Source organism: Mobula birostris, chromosome 26 (assembly GCF_030028105.1).
Source record: "Mobula birostris isolate sMobBir1 chromosome 26, sMobBir1.hap1, whole genome shotgun sequence".
Lineage (NCBI taxonomy): Eukaryota > Metazoa > Chordata > Chondrichthyes > Myliobatiformes > Myliobatidae > Mobula > Mobula birostris.
Genome location: NC_092395.1, coordinates 24987997 through 25004705, shown reverse-complemented (window position 1 = coordinate 25004705; position 16709 = coordinate 24987997). Strand labels below are relative to the sequence as shown.

Sequence of the window (16709 nt, the reverse complement as noted above, 5' to 3'; positions counted from 1 at the left end):
TCTCAGTATTATTCATTCATTCATTCATTCATGCATTTACTTAATTAATTAGTTAATTTATTACTATTTTTGTTGTTTTTGCACATTGGTTACTTGTGTGCCTTTGTGTGTACTTTTTCATCAACTCTATTGAATTTCTTTGTTCTACTGTGAATGCTTGCGGAAATTTAATTTCAGGGTGGTAGATGGTGACTTATACGTACTTGGGTAATAAAGTTACTTTGAACTTTGAACTTATATCACAAACTGCGCGCTGTTTCTGTGACATATCCCCACTGGTTTTACTGGCCTCTTGCGGTTAGTTTGGTACAGTGTTGGGGGAGCTTTCAGTGGGTTTAAGTTTAAGACTGACTTAAAGGAGTGTTGATATAGACACAGTAGGCTCTTTACAATGTCAAGAATAAATATTTGAATAAGTGCGAAATTATTGGAAAAATCCTCTTGTGTGAAATATCTGACAGGTGATGGGATCGGAGACATCTGTGAAGAGGATTTTGATGCCGACAAGGTGATTGATGTCATCGATGTTTGTCCTGAGAATGCGCAGATTACACTCACCGATTTCCGAGCTTTTCAGACCATCGTCTTGGACCCCGAGGGAGATGCACAGATTGACCCCAACTGGATCGTCCTAAACCAGGTACCACATTATATTGACATAAAGCACAGAGGCAGCCCCACGTCCGGTTAACCTACTAGCCTGCACCTCTTTAAGCAAAAGGAGAGCGTGCACACTCCACACAGTCAGTCACAGTTCAGATCTGAACCTGGATCATAAAAGCAGAAGCTGTGAAAATGTGCTTTGAAAAGACCTCCTTTGAAATAAGGATCACAGAAGTCATCTTCAGTTAATCTGTAATTACTGTACATTGGGAGTTTGTGGGGCAGCTGGGACTTGTTCAAATGGGACGAATAGCACTTGGATGGACTGGGACAGATGTTAACATAGAACGTGGAAGAGTACAGCTCAGGAGCAGGCCATTTGGCCCATAATGTTGTGCTGAACCAGCTAAAAAGAAAATCCAAAAACACCCAAATACTAATCCCTCCTACCTGCACCATGTCCATATCCCTCCATCTTCCTTACATCCATGTGCCTATCCAAATGTCTCTTAAAAGCCCCTAATGTATTTGCCTCAACCACCATACCAGGCAGTGCATTCCAGGCATCCATGACTCTCTGAGTAAAAAGCTTACCTCTCACATCCCCCTTGAACCTACCCCCTCTCACCTGGTATTAGACATGATTCTTGCAGGAGGGTTTGCTGGTGCAGCAGGCAACGGTTGAAGCTTGGCATCAGCAAAAGAAATCCAGGAACGAGAGAAGCGGGGCAGGATGTGGAAGAGAGATTGCCAGCTGAATAAAGAGGCAGAGGAAAATTAAAGGTGCGAATAGATGGAAATGGTTGTGATCTCACAGGCATTACAGAAACACAGCTGCGGGGCAATCAAAGCTGAGAGCTGAACTGCAAAGATATTTGCCATTTGGAAATAAACCCAAATTGGGAAGTGTTAACAGGGACGGAGATCAGTGCAGTGGTGAGAAACGGCCATAGCTCTGTAGATCCTCTGGAGAACTAGAATATTTTGGGTCGAGCTAAGAAATAGCAAAGGGAAGAAGACGTGAGTGGGGACCACCAAACAGTAGTTGCAATATTGGACATGAGATAAATTGGGAAATTCAGAAGGTGCATTTAACAGGGGGAAGTTGAATCTATAAAAAATGGATACATCAAGTTTGCGATAATAATTCATTGAATGTCAACTAGAGGTTTCTAGGGAAAAGCTAATTTTTTTGCAATGAGAAGAAGTTAATTGATACTCTTGTTGTAAAGGGGACTTCTGGGAAGAACAGCAATAAAAAGATGGATTTTTGTGCTGACTTTGAAACTGACCCAAAACTAGAGTCTTAATCTTAACAAAGAAAGCTGTGAAGGTACGAGAGAATTAGCTGTGGTTGACTGGGGCAATATTGAAAAGCTTGACAGTGGATATGCAAAGATTAGATTTTCAAAAAGAAAACAAATTGTAAGATAAATGTCCTGCAATGCAGAAACCCCCAAAGGAGAAGAAATTAATAGTAGTATAAAATCAATGGAGCTGATAAAGTTTCCAGAAATTGTAGCTGACCTGAGAATTAGAAATCAGCAATGGGTGACCAATAATTTGATACTCTTAGAAAAAGCAGGGTAGAATAAATGAGTTAAGTGGTGAGAAAAAGATGTTAGAACACGCTAGGTATGCAGAAAGGTAAAGACTAGTGAATAGAAGCAGGCCATTTGGCCCATTTAAGTCCTTGCCAGCTCTATGTAAAAGCAATTTACCTTCTCTCCACACTTGGCGCCCATGCCTTCTCTCCCTGCTTGACCCCACCACACCTTCTCTCCCCACTCACCCCCCATCCCCATGCCTCCTCCCCATTAACTCCACCACCACCTCATCGTCTAGCTACAAATTCTTTCCTCTCAAAATGTAACTTAGCTCCCTCTCAAAGTGAGGACTATTATTGAATCTGCAATGCATCTCAGACCCAGAGGCCTCGCTGTGTAAAGAAAGTTTTCCCTCACATCCTTTCTGATTTAATTGCCATCCATTTTCATTCTTTGTACCCTGGCTCTTCACCCCTCTTCTAGTGGTAGAGTTTGCAAGTTTTAATAACCGATTACACTGACTGACACAGTGAAGTGTCTCCGACTTTGCCATACCATGACTATGAATTATCTAACCATTTACTAATCACTTTATTGGGGGGTTTTAAGACCTGTGCAGCAGGGATTGTAACTTCAGCATTTCCGACATGCTACAAGCTTTATTTTACAAGGAATTCCAAGTTATTTTGTTCGAGTGCTTAAGAGTTGTATTGCTGATGGTTAATGTGATTTTGCAGGGAATGGAGATAGTGCAGACGATGAACAGCGACCCAGGCCTCGCGGTTGGTAAGACATGACTTCTTCTAAATTTCAACATATTTAACTAAGCAACGGGTTGCATCAGCTGCCTGGTGGCGTAGTGGCATCAGCGCCGGACTTCAGAGCGAAGGCTCCAGAGTTCGAATCCAGCCGGCTCCCTTGCACGCTTTCCATCCGTGCTGGGTTGAGCGTCGAGCTAGCAACTTGACCTCGTAAGAATAAGAAAGCCTGCTAAAAAAACACTGTCATGACAGCGTCCTAATGACTCCACTCGGAGTTAAGGCCTTTCTTCTTTGGGGTTGCTTCAATACCGTAATGCCACAGGTCCAGTGACCTCACTGTATAACCATAACATAAGTCAGTATTTAGTTATATCCAGAATAGCATTTAATATCACTGACATGTGTTGTGAAATTTGTTGTTTTCTGGGAGCAGTACTGTGCAATACATTAAAAACCCTTAAATTACAATAAGAAATATATAAAAACATTAAATTATTTAAGTAGTGCAAAATGAGTAGTGAGTTGGTGTTCATGGGTTGGTTCACTGTCCGTTCAGAAATCTGATGGCCGAGGGGAAGAAGCTGTTCCCAGAACCTTGAGTGTGTGTCTTCGGGCTCCTCTCTGATGGTAGTAGTACGAAGAGGGCACGTCTTGGTTGAAAGGGGTGCTTAATGATGGATGCCATCTCTTTGAGGCATCACTTTTCAATATGTCCTCGATGCTGGGGAGGTGAGTGCTGGCTGAGTTTGCAACCCTCTGCGGTGGCCCCTTCACACTAGACAGTGATGCGACCATTTCGAATGCTGTCCACAGTACATCCACATAAATGCTTGCCCTGACCTGCAAGGGTTTGATCAGGCAACGCAGGTTAACTCATTTTTCTTACCAATGTGAATATTCAAGTCCATTTTTTGGTGTCTACTCAAACATACAATCTCAAACAATATTCTGCATTTTAGCACAAATACAGATGACGAATGATATGTTCGTCTCTGTGACAAGAGGACTTGAATATGGAAGTAAGAAAGACCGGAACCTTGGTGATATCACAGCTGAAGTGTTGTGTACAGCTCTGATTTCTTAACTAAGGAAGGATGTACTTGCCAGAGAGGGACAACAGGGAGGATCTATCCAAAAACAAATTCTGCACAATTCCGTCTCCATCCGTTGCTTTCACTAAATTGAATTGAATTGACTTTATTACTTACATCCTTCACATACACGAGGAGTAAAAATCTTTACGTTACATCTCCGTCTAAATGTGCTATTTATAATCATTTGTAATAAATAGTACGTACAACAGGACAGTCAGTATAACATAGAAATACAATTGTATCAGCGTGAGTTAATCAGTCTGATGGCCTGGTGGAAGAAGCTGTCCTGGAGCCTGTTGGTCCTGGTTTTCATGATGTGGTACCGTTTCCCAGATGGTAGCAGCTGGAACAGTTTGTGGTCGGGGTGACTCGGGTCCCCAATGACCCTTCGAGCCCTTTTTACGCACCTGAATCTGTAAATGTCCTGAACAGTGGCAAGTTCACATCTACAGGTATGCTGGGCTGTCCGCACCACTCTCTGCAGAGTCCAACTGTCATTTGTCCCGTCCCTAGTATCAACTCAGATGTGTCCCCTACTAAGTGTGAAGAATTTTTAAAATTCTTCATGAGCAAAGTTGAGGATATTAGAATGAACATTCCCACCCCCACCTGCCACCCGTGACCTAGCTGTCTCACTGGTTTGTTCATCTAAATTGGACCGTTTCCAACCCAATACACTTCCCTCCTTGACATTGTCCCCACTGCCCTCCTGAAGGACGTCTTTGACATAGCCGGTCCCAGCATCCTCCCTATTATCAACAGCTCCCTGGCCACTGATACTGTTCCAATCTGCTTCAAGAGTGCCGTGATCCAGCCCCTCCTGAAAAAACCCAACTTAGACCCTACCTTACCGGTAACTACAGACCTATTTCTAAACTTCCATTCCTGTCAAAGGTTGTCGAAAAGGTTTTTCTCAGTCAATTGCTGCCCTACTTACACCAAAACAACATCTTGGAAAGATTTGTATCATCTCTTAATGCATGCATTTCTAAATGACAGTAAATGAGGACTGAGTGTCCTCATAATCCAATTTAATAATCTAATTTCAGTCAGGTTTTAAGGCTTATCGTAGCACAGAGTCTGCCCTGCTGGAAGTGTACAATGACCTGCTCCTCTCCATCAACTCGGGTGACTCTGTCTTTCTAACTCTTCTTGACCTCAGCTCAGTGTTTGATACTGTGGATCATGCCATTTTAATAGACTGTCTCCAATACAGGGTTGGTGTTGATGGCACTACCTTGAACTGGTTCACATCCTACCTCAAAAATAGAAGCTTCTCCATCAACATAGGCAAAATTTCTTCTCCCCCAGCTAGTCTCTCCTGTGGGATCCCACAATGGGTCCATCCCAGGTCCCATTCTTTTCTCTAGATATATGCATCCCCTCGGCCAAATCATTCAAAAATACAACATTTATTTCCACCGTTATGCCGACAACATACAGCTTCATCTCCCCCTGAAACCAAATGACCAGTCAAATCTAGTCAGCCTCATGAACTGCCTTGAGGTCATAAAGTGTGGGATGGCACAAAACTTCTCACAGCTGAATGAAGGCAAGTCTAAAGTTGTCCTATTTGGCCCCCCTGACTCCATCAAAGTGATTACTGACAGTCTTGGTAACCTGTCCACCCTTGTCAAACCCCATGTCAAAAACCTTGGTGTGATATTTGATTCCGCCTTTAAGTTTGACAAGCAAGTTAATGCAGTAGTAAAAGCCAGTTTTTTCCAGCTTCGTACTATTGCCAAAATCAAGCAGTTTCTCTCTTTCAAAGATCTCGAGAAAGTCATCCACGCCCTTGTTTCCTCCCGCTTGGACTACTCCGACTCCCTGTATACTGGGATTAGTCAGTCGTCCCTGTCTCATCTGCAACTGGTCCAGAACGCCGCAGCCAGGCTCCTGACAGGTGCCCGGAAGAGAGACCATATTACTCCTATCCTGGCCTCCCTCCACTGGCTGCCAGTACGGTCCAGAATTGATCTTAAGATTCTCCTGTTTGTTTATAAAGCCCTAAATGGGCTCCCCCCCCCCACTTTATATCGCAGACCTTCTAACCCCTTATTCTACTTGCAGGTCCCTCAGGTTGGCTGACTTGGGGCTCCTGGCTGTCCCACAATCTAAACTTAAGCTCAGGGGTGACCACACTTTTGCTAGTGTAGCCCCTAGACTGTGGAACAGCATTCCCCTCCCTATCAGACCTGCCCCCTCCATCGACTCTTTTAAATCCAGGCTCAAATCTTCCTTTTATTCACTAGCGTTTGAATCCTCTTGATATGGCTGATTTTTGGCTTGTGCCTAGGCCCTCGTGTTGTTTCTTTTGTGCCTATAAGCTGTTTGCCTTGTTGGTTATGTCTGTGTTTCTCGTATTTGTAATTTTAGCTATTCTGCTCTGATCTGTACAGCACTTTGGTCAACGTGGGTTGTTTTTAAATGTGCTATATAAATAAATTTGACTTAATTTGACAACTACAATTAAGGGAGGTACAGGCAGTGATACTGCCAGTCAGGATGCTCTCAATTGTGCCCCTGTAGAAATTCCATAGGATTTAGGGGCCCATAACAAACTTTTTCAACTGTCTGAGGTGAAAGGGGTGCTGTTGTGCTTTTTTCACCACACAGCCAGTGTGTACAGACCACGTGAGATCCTCGGTGATGTGTATGTCGAGGAACTTAAAGCTGTTCACCCTCTCAACCCCAGATGTATTGATGTCAATATGGGCTAGCCTGTCTCCATTCCTCCTGTAGTCCACAATCAGCATGGAGTCTGAGGTCCTTTCTGTTGGCTGCTTGTCACTGCATCCGTCCAGGGTCCAGGGCCCTGAACTACTTTTCCCCTCCACCATACTGGACATGACACTTGATGGCATCTCATCCATTTCCGTCAGCTCTAACACAGTCCCACCACCAGATATGTGCTCCTCTCTCCATTCACAATTTCACAGGGATTGTAAACGTGACAGACCCTAAGGATTCTGGAAATCTTGAGCAATACACAAAATGCTGGAGGAACTCCAGCGCCTCTGGAGAGAAATACAATTGAAATCTCATGCTGAAGCTTCTGCCCCTTTTCTTTTCAGTCCTGAGGAAGGGTTTGGGCCGAAACGTTGACTGTTTATTCTCTGCCATGGATGCTGCCTGGCTAGCTGAGTTCCCCCAGCATTTTGTAGGTGTTTCACAGGGATGACTCCCTTTGTGGCTCCCAGTCCTCTCTCCCATCCCCAGCTTGTGGCACTTCAACGGGTAACCCCTGGAGATGAAACACTTGCTTTTTCACCTCTGCCCTTCCCACCATCCAGCAACCCAGTTTTCCCCCAGGTGAAGCAATAATTCATTTGCAGTTCTCTCAATCTGCTGTATTGCATTTGGTTTTCCCAATGTGGCTCCTGTACATTAGCAAAAGCAAACATAGATTGGTCATTGCATCATGGAGCCCCTGTGTTCAGTCCCAGCTACCGCTGGCCTGCCATTTTAATTCCTCATCCAAGTCCTGTTTGGACCTCTCTGTCTGTGAGCTCCTGTACTGTTACAATGAGGCCCAATACAGACATGACGAACAGTCCCTCATCTCCCATCTCTGTCTGTGAGCTCCTGTACTGTTACCATGAGGCCCAATACAGACGTGACGAACAGTCCCTCATCTCCCATCTCTGTCTGCTGCAGTATACAGATAAGGTAGGTGATCTTGCAGCGCAGTTGGAGATTAGTAGGGCATTGTGTAATTAGCAGGGCATGTGGATGATATTGTGGGCATCACAGAGTTGTGGCTGAGAGAAGATCATAGTTGAGAGCTTAACATCCAAGGTTACACATTATGTCAAAAGGACAGGCAGGGAGGCAGAGGGGGTGGGTGGCTCTGTTGGCAAAAAATGAAATCAAATCCTTAGAAAGGGGTGACATTGTGTTGGAAGATGTAAAATGCTTGTAGGTAGATTAAGGAACTATAAGGGTGAAAACACCCTGATGGAAGCAGCCAGGAAGTGGGCTAGAAAATACATGTAAAAAGGGCAATGTTCTGATAGTCATGGGAGACTTTCAATATACGGGTAAAATGGGAGAATCAGGTTGGTGCTGGACCCCAAGAGAGGGAATTTGTAGAATGCCTATGAGACAGCTTTTTAGAGCAGCTTGTGGTTGTGTCCTCTAAGTAAAAGGCAATTTGGATTTGGGTGTTGTGTAATGACCAGATTTCATTAGGGAGCTTAAGATAAAGGAACTCTTAGGAGACAGTGATCATAATATGATAACGTTCACCCTGCAGCTTGATGAGAGCTAAAATCAGATGTGTCAGTAGTACAATGAGAGTGGAACTGGCCAGAGTTGATTGGAAGGGGACAGTAGCAGGAATGACAGGAGTTTCTGGAAGCAATTCGGAAGGTGCAGGATGGATACATCCCAAAGAAGAAGTATTATTCTTCGGCACTGAGTCGGGCTCTGTGGCTCAGGAGGGTTGGGGGTGGGGAGAAGTGAACTGTAGTGATAAGGGATTCACTCATTAATGAAACAAACAATTGGTTCTACGGACAAGGATGATATTCCTGGTTGATACGTTGCCACCACGGTGCCAGGATCAGGGACATCTCGGATCAAGTCCACAGCATTCTTGAGTTAGAGGGTGAGCAGCCAGAGATCGTGGTCAATGTTAGTAGCATTGACATGGGTAGGATGGGTGACGAGGTCCTGCAAAGTGAGTTCGGGGAATTGTGCGCTAAGTTAAAGGACAAGACCTCCAGGGGTGTGATCTCAGGATCGTGACCTGTGCCTTGTGCGACTGAGGCCAAAAATAGGAGATGGTGCAGGAGGGAGGGCTCTAGATGTTTGGATCATTGGATTTTCTTCAAGGGAAGGTGGGATCCGCACAGAAGGGGCAGTTTGCAGCTGAACTGGAGAGGGACTACTATCCTTGTGGGAGGGGTTTGCTAGTGCTGCATGGGGGGGGTGGGGAGGAGGTGGTTTAAACCTGAGTTGCCGGGGGATGGAACCAGCGTGCCAGAGCAGAAAGTGGAGAGGTTGTGAGACAAGGTATTGATATGACTACATACAAAGTCAGGAATTGAAACGTTGAGTATGGTGGGACTAATGTTCTGATTGTGTATATTTCAATGCAAGGAGTATCATAGGAAAGGCGAATGAGTTTAGCATGTGGAATTATGACACTGTAGCTATTAGTGAGACTTGGTTGCAGGAGAGGGCAGCTCAGTGTTCCAGGGTTCTGTTCCTTTAGACATAATAGAGTGGGAGCGATTAAAGGGGGAGGGTGACATTACTAGTCAGAGAAATTCTCATGGCAGTGCTCAGACAAAACAGACTGGAGAGATCTTCTACTGAGGGTTTATGGGTGGAACTGAGGAACAAGGAAGGGATGACCACATTAACGTGGTTATAATATAAACCACCCAACAGCCTGCTGGATTTAGAGGGGCAATTTGTAGAGATCACAGTCTGTTGCAAGGAACATAAAGTTGTGATTGTAGATGATTTTAACTTTCCACATATTGACTGGGAATCCTATACTGTAACAGGGTTGGATAGGATAGAGTTTGTCAAATGTGTTCAGGAAAGTTTCCTTAATCAGTATGTAAAAGTCCCAGCTAGAGGGACTGTGATACTCGATCTCCAGTTAGGGAATGAGACAGGGCAGGTGTAAGAAATTTGCGTAGGAGAACATTTTGCATCTCGTGATTATAAAGCCATTAGTTTCAACATAATTATGGAGAAGGTTAGATCTAGTCCCTAGGTTCAGACTCTAATTTGGAGAAAGGGCAATTTCGGTAGTGTCAGAAAGGATGTTGCAAGTGTGAATATAGGAACAGATTGTTTTCTGGCAAAGGTGTACTTGGTAAGTGGGAGGCTGTCAAAAGTGAAATTTTGAAAGTAGAGTCTGTATGTTCTTGTCAGATTGAAAAACAAGAACAACAGGTATAAGGAACCTTGATCTTTGAGAGATATTGAGGTCCTGGTTAAGAAAAAGAAGGAGGTGCACAGCAGGCAAAGGTAGAAAGGAGCAAATGAGGTATTTGAGGAGTATAAGAAATGCAAGAGAACACTTAGGAAGGAAATCAGGAGGGCTTAAAGGAGACATGAGGTTGTTCTAGCAGACAAGGTGAAGGAGAATCCTAAGGGCTCCTACAGGACAAAATTCATCCTCTGGAAGATCAGAGTGGTCATCTATCCATGGAGCTAAAATAGATGGGGGAGATCTCAAATGTATTTTTTTGTATCTGTATTTACTCGGGAGACGGACACTGAGTCTAAAGCAGTGAGCCAAAGCAGCGGTAGCATGATGGACCATATAGAGATTACAGAGGAGGAGGTGTTTGCTATCTTGAGGAAAACTAGAGTGGATGGTGCAGAAGTTGCAGAGGCCCCAGCGGAGATACTTAAAACATCCTTATCAAGGGTGAGGTGCCAGAGGATTAGATTATGAGGACATTCAGTCCTCATTTATAGAACATAGAACATAGAATAGTACAGCACAGTACAGGCCCTTCGGCCCACAATGTTGTGCCGACCCTCAAACCGTGCCTCCCATATAAGACCCCACCTTAGATTCCTCCATATATGTCATTTAGAAATTTAGAAATGCATGCATTAAGAAATGATACAATGTTCCTGCAGAGTGATAAGATTGGAGAATAGCTAATGTTGATCTGTTGTTTAAGAAAGGCTTTAAGGATAAACCAGGAGATTATAGGCTGGTGAGCCTGACATCTGTACTGGGGAAGTTATTGAAAGGTATTCTAAGGGACTGGATATAAAACAGGGACTGATAAGGGGTAGCCAATATGGCTTTGTGCATGATGGGTCATGGCTAACCAATCTTAAAGTTTTTTGAGGAAGTTACCAGGAAAGGTGATGCAGGCAAGGCATGATAGATGCTGTCTATCTGGGCGTTAGCAAAGCCTTTGACAAGGTCCCACATGAGAGGTCGGTCGAGAAGGTTCAATTGCTTGTCATTCAAAATGAGGTAGTAAATTGGATTGGATATTGTCTTGACGGCAGGTGCTAGAGTAGCAGTGGATGGTTTCCTCTGACTAGTGGACTGCAGCAGAGCTCAGTGCTGGGATCACTGTTTCTTGTCATCTATATTGACCATCTGGATGACATTGTAGTAAACTGGATCAGCAGATTTGCAGATGACACCAAGATTGGGGGAGTAGTGGGCAGCGAGGAAGACTATTAAAGCTTGCAGGGGGATCTGGACCAGCTGTGAAAATGACAGATGGATTGGAATTTAATGCAGACAAGTGTGAGGTGTTGCACTTTGGGATGGCCTACCAGGGTAGGTTTTATAGAACCTTATAGAACTGTTGTAGAACAGTAGGGCACTGAGGAGTGTGCTAGAACAGAGGGATCTGGGAATACAGGTCCAGAATTCATTGAAAGTGGGGTCACAGGTAGATAGGGTCTTAAATAAAGCTTTTGGCACATTGGCCTTCATAAACCAAAGTATGAGTACAGGAGTTGGGATGTTATGTTGAACTTGTGTGAAACATTGGTGAAGCCTAATTTGGAGTATTGTGTGCAGTTTTGGTCAGGAAAGATGTCAATAAGATTGAAAGAGTGCAGAGAAAACTTACAAGGATGTTCCCAGGACTTGAGGACCTGAGTTATAGGGAAAGGTTGAAAAGATTAGGACTTTATTCTCCAGAGTGTATGAGAATGAGGGGAGATTTAATAGAGACACATTAAATTATGAGGGTTATCAATAGGATAAATGCAAGCAGACTTTTTTCCGCTAAGGTTGTGTGAGATTAGAACTAGATGTCATGGGTTAAGGGTGAAAGGTGAAATGTTTAAGGGGAACATGAGAGGCAATTTCTTCACTCAGAGGCTGGTGAGAGTGTGGAACTAGCTGCCAGTGGAAGTGGTTGATGTGGGTTGAATTTCAATGTTTAAGAGAAATTTGGATAGGTACATGGATAGGAGGGGTATGGAGGGCTGTGGTCTAGGTGGAGTCAATGGACTAGACAGATAAATTATTCAGTATGGACTATTTGGGCCAAATAGGCCTGTTTCTTTGCCCTAGTGTTCTATGTCTTTTAATTATAGGCCCGTGAGCCTGACATCAGTAGCGGGAAAGTTATTGGAAGGTATTCTAAGGAACTGGATATATATATATATTTGGATAGACAGGGAATGATTAGGGATATTAGGTCATGCACTTTGGTAGAAGGAAAAAAGGTGTAGACTATTTTCTAAATGGGATGAAAATTCAGAAATCAGTGGCACAAAGGGCTTGGGATTCCTCATGCAAGATTCCCTAAAGGTTAACTTACAATTTGAGTCAGTGGTAAGGAAGGCAAATACAATGCTAGCATTCATTTCGAGAGGAGCAGAATATAAAATCAAGAATGTAATACTGAGGATTTATAAGGCATTGATCAGACTGCATTTGGCGTATGGTGAGCAGTTTTAGTCCTCGTCTAAGAAAACATATGCTAGCACTGGAGAGGATCCAGAGGAGGTTCACGAGAAAAGACTGAGTTAACGTACGGGGTGGGTTTCATGCCTCTGGGCCTGTACTTGAGAGAGGGGTGGGGGAGAAGAGAGACAGAGACAGAGACAGAGAGAGAGAGATATCATTGAAACCTACCATATATTGAAAGGCCTAGATAGTGTGGATGTGGAGAGGATGTTTCCTATAGTAGGGGAGTCTAGGACCAGAGGGAACAGCCTTAGAATAGAAGGTTGTCACTTTAGAACAGAGATAAGAAGGAATATCTTTAGCCAGAGAGTGGTGAATCTGTAGAAATCATTGCCAGAGATGGCTCTGGAGGCCAAGTCATTGAGTGTAAAGTGGAGGTTGGTAGGTTCTTGATTAGTCAGGGTGTCAAAGGTTATATGGAGAAGGCAGGAGAATGGTGTTGAGAGGAATGATAATTTAGCCATGATGAATGGTGGAGCAGATTTGATGGGCTGATTTTCCTATATTTTATGGTCATATGGTCTAAAAGGTAGAAGTGGGCCATCAGTTCCTCAAGTCTGCTCTGGCATCTGTTCAGATCATGGCTGACCTTGTAATCTCAGAACCACTTTCCAGTACTAATTGCATATATATTCAGCCCTTAATAACCTAATATCTATTCATCTGCCTTGATTATACTCAGTGACTGAGCTTCCACAGTTCTCTTGGCCAGACAATTCTAAAGATTCACCACCTTCTGCATAAAGAGAATTTATTTTTCTCATCTCTTTCCTCAATGGCCAGTTTTATTTTGAAGCTCCAACCTCTGGTTCTAGACACCCCATTAAGGGAAATTTCATCCCCAATCTACTGTCAAGGCTATCTTAAAAATTTTTTTGTACACTTCAGTAAGATCACCTTTATAAGCATGAAGCAAAGGGGTCAGTCTGCATCAGAAAAGCTGATCATCTCAGGAAATAATCTGTGAACCTTGTGTACATCTTTCCAACAAGTCCTCCAGAGCAAACAGTATCACTTCTGAAACTTTGATAGACACCAGACCAACAGCTCAGCTCCCATTTTTGGGAAGAGGACATTCAAGGGTTCCTCATATGATATAATCATGACCATCTGTTTGCAGATCTGTAGGCGGTGTTCTATGTGAGAGGAAATTCATTTATCCAGAAGTCTGTGAATCTTTGGAACTCCCTGCCTTGAAGGGCTGAGTCCTTATTTCATTAAATTCAAGGCTGAGATCAGTAGGTTTTGGGATTGTGAGTGTACTTGGCAAGAATGGGCAGCTGAGAAAGTTCAGCCACGATCCTAATATGTGACAGCATATGTCTGAAGGGTTTCTTTTTCTCATGAACATTCACGTTGCCCGTTCTTCTTTATAAGCAGCCTGTCCTTCCTCCACAGGGTACACAGCTTTTAATGGTGTGGACTTTGAAGGAACGTTTCACGTTAACACAGTAACAGACGACGATTATGCTGGATTTATCTTTGGCTATCAGGACAGCTCCAGCTTCTATGTGGTCATGTGGAAACAGACAGAACAAACCTACTGGCAGGCAAATCCTTTCCGTGCTGTGGCCGAGCCTGGGATCCAGCTCAAGGTAAGCAATGTCCTCATCTCACAACCCTGTATCACCTACTCAGCACATCATCAGCACTCTGTACCATTCTTCACTGTGTCCCTTCTTCTTCTTAGAGTTCCAATATCCCACTCTGCACTGTTGGCCCCTTGCTCAGTACATTCTACTCTGTACCACACCAGTTTCTTCTGCAATCCTGTATCACCTCTCCTTTCACCCCACCGCTATCATCCCACATCTTAATCTCCTCAAACTGTCCCCTGAAAGCTTCTCTTGGGAATCAACACAGTTATGGTGGCTTGATAGTCTTTGCTACATGTTTTTGGTGCACAAAGGATTGGGCATCCTTGTGTGCAACTCACTGGAAGTTAACATGCAGATACAGCAAGCAATGAGAAAAGTAAGTGTTGGTCCTTGTTGCAAGAAAATTTGAATGCAAGAGTAGAAGAGCCCTGATTCACTTCAAAAGGGTCACTGCTGAGAAAGCATCTGGAACATTGTCTGCAATCCCTACCTAAGGAAGGATATGCACTCAGTGGCCACTTTTTAGGTATACCTGCTCGTTAATGCAAATATCTATTCGGCCAATCATGTGGTAGTAACTCAATGCATAAAAGCATGCAGGCATGGTCAAGAGGTTCTGTTGTTATTCAGACCAAACATCAGAATGGGGAAGAAATGTGATCTAAGTGACTTTGACTGTGGACTGTCTGTTGATGCCAGATGAGGTGGATTGTATATCTCAGAAACTGTTAATCTTCTGGCAGTCTTGAGTTTACAGAGGGTGGCATGCAAAACAAAACAAACAAATAAAAATCCAGTGAGCAGCAGTTCTGTGGGTGAAAATGCCTTGTTAATGAGAGGGGTCAAAGTAGAATGCCCATCCAGGCTCAAGTGGGCAGGGAGGTAACAGCAACTTAAATCACCACTTACTACAAGAGTGGTGTGCAGAAGAGCATCTCTGAACGCACAGCGCCTTGAACCTTGAAGTGGATGGGCTACAGCAGCAGAAGACCATGAACTCATACTCAGTGGTCACTGTATTAGGCACATTATTAAATAGCCACTGAGTGTATACCCTATGAGAAATTCTTGTAATTAAATACCTTAGTTGAGATCAAGATTTTAAACACTTTCTAGGTTGAGTCTGGGAAGAGGAAGAAAAACTTTCCTGCAATAGAGACACACCATGCCTGTGGCAGCAGAAACCTTCTCACTAACAGACAACGATAAAGGACTGAGTCAGAACATTACAGTCAGTTTAGTGACTAGGAGGTGATGTGGGATCCATAGGTTACTAAGGTACATAACTAGAGGAGCATAACTGGATCCCTGCAGATTCCCTATAGATCTCAACACACAAACCCATGCATCTGTGTAATAAACACATTAATAGAACATCTACTGGGGGGGGGGGGGGGCTCTGTTCTGCTCTCACTGAGACTGGTGTAAAAGAAACCAAGATGGTAGACTTTCTGCCTGCTGATAGGCACCCTGTTCTCTTCAATATCCATGTATAAATTCTCTGCATTTGAAAAATTGTTTTATATACTTTTTTATTGACTTATTTTACTGACAAAGTGGATGCTTTCTTCTTCTGCATGCAATCATTGAATCATAAAGCACAGAAAATGGCCCTTTGGCTCATCGTACTCATACTGACCATTGTCACCCAGCTTTGCTAATCCTAGAGATCAAATTTTATCCTTCCCACACCACACCAACTCCCCCAGATAACTGTTTACCATTCATCTATACATTAAGGACGACTTACAGTGGCCAATTATCCTACAAATTCTAGACCTTTGAAATGAGGGAGAAAAACTGGAGCTCTCAAAAGAAATACATGCAGTCACAGGGAGAACGTGGAAACAATATGCACGCTACGTAAAGTATCCTCGGTAAAAGCAATCAGTTTCTGTACTGACTGGATATCTCAAACTCCTGTAAACAGGCAGTGAAATCGCAGACTGGTCCAGGACAACACTTGCGGAATGCACTTTGGCACACAGGAGACACCACTGACCAGGTCCGCCTCCTGTGGAAAGATCCTAAGAACACTGGCTGGAAAGACAATACGTCGTATCGCTGGTTCCTGCAGCACCGGCCACAGATTGGGTACATCAGGTGGGTCACATCACCCTCAAAGGTAGGGACATCAGCTAGGTTACATCTCCCCCGGGGCAGAGACAGCATCTGGGTTACATCTCCCCTGGGCTGGGATGTCAGGTGTGTCACATCTGGATTGGGACTTTGTCTAGGTCACGTCTTCCTGCAGTACCTGATGTCGTGGGTCATGATCTTTCCCAGGGTTCAGCGACAAGGAGACAACAGGAAATAGTTGATAGTCTCATTTATCCGCATTTTTTGTCCCCCCCCCCCCCCCCCCAGGGTGCGGCTCTACGAGGGGCCGGAGATTGTGGCAGATTCCAGGGTGATCATCGACACCACGATGCGCGGAGGAAGACTTGGAGTCTTCTGCTTCTCCCAGGAAAATATAATTTGGGCAAATCTACGCTATCGTTGCAATGGTAAGGGGAGAGTGTGGGGATACAGACATGAAATGACAAGGGAGGGAGTGTAACGAAGGTATGTAGCCATGGGGAATTATGATATCGTTTAAAAGCATTAAATCGGTGAATTTTGCAGATGACAGTAAAACTGGAAAAAAGTCCACAGTAATAAGGGAAACAAGGCTGTTATCTTTG

At 43.9% G+C, this 16709-nt stretch overlaps 1 protein-coding gene across 1 annotated transcript in view; it reads left to right on the top strand.

The window, feature by feature from the left end:
* Positions 1-16709, top strand: part of comp (cartilage oligomeric matrix protein) — a 40704-nt gene that overhangs the window by 21264 nt on the left and 2731 nt on the right. Inside the window, exons 15-19 of the mRNA XM_072243964.1 lie at positions 462-640; positions 2888-2936; positions 13826-14022; positions 15956-16128; positions 16393-16532. Of these exons, the coding sequence (XP_072100065.1) occupies positions 462-640; positions 2888-2936; positions 13826-14022; positions 15956-16128; positions 16393-16532 (738 nt within the window). The remainder of the gene's footprint in view (positions 1-461; positions 641-2887; positions 2937-13825; positions 14023-15955; positions 16129-16392; positions 16533-16709) is intronic.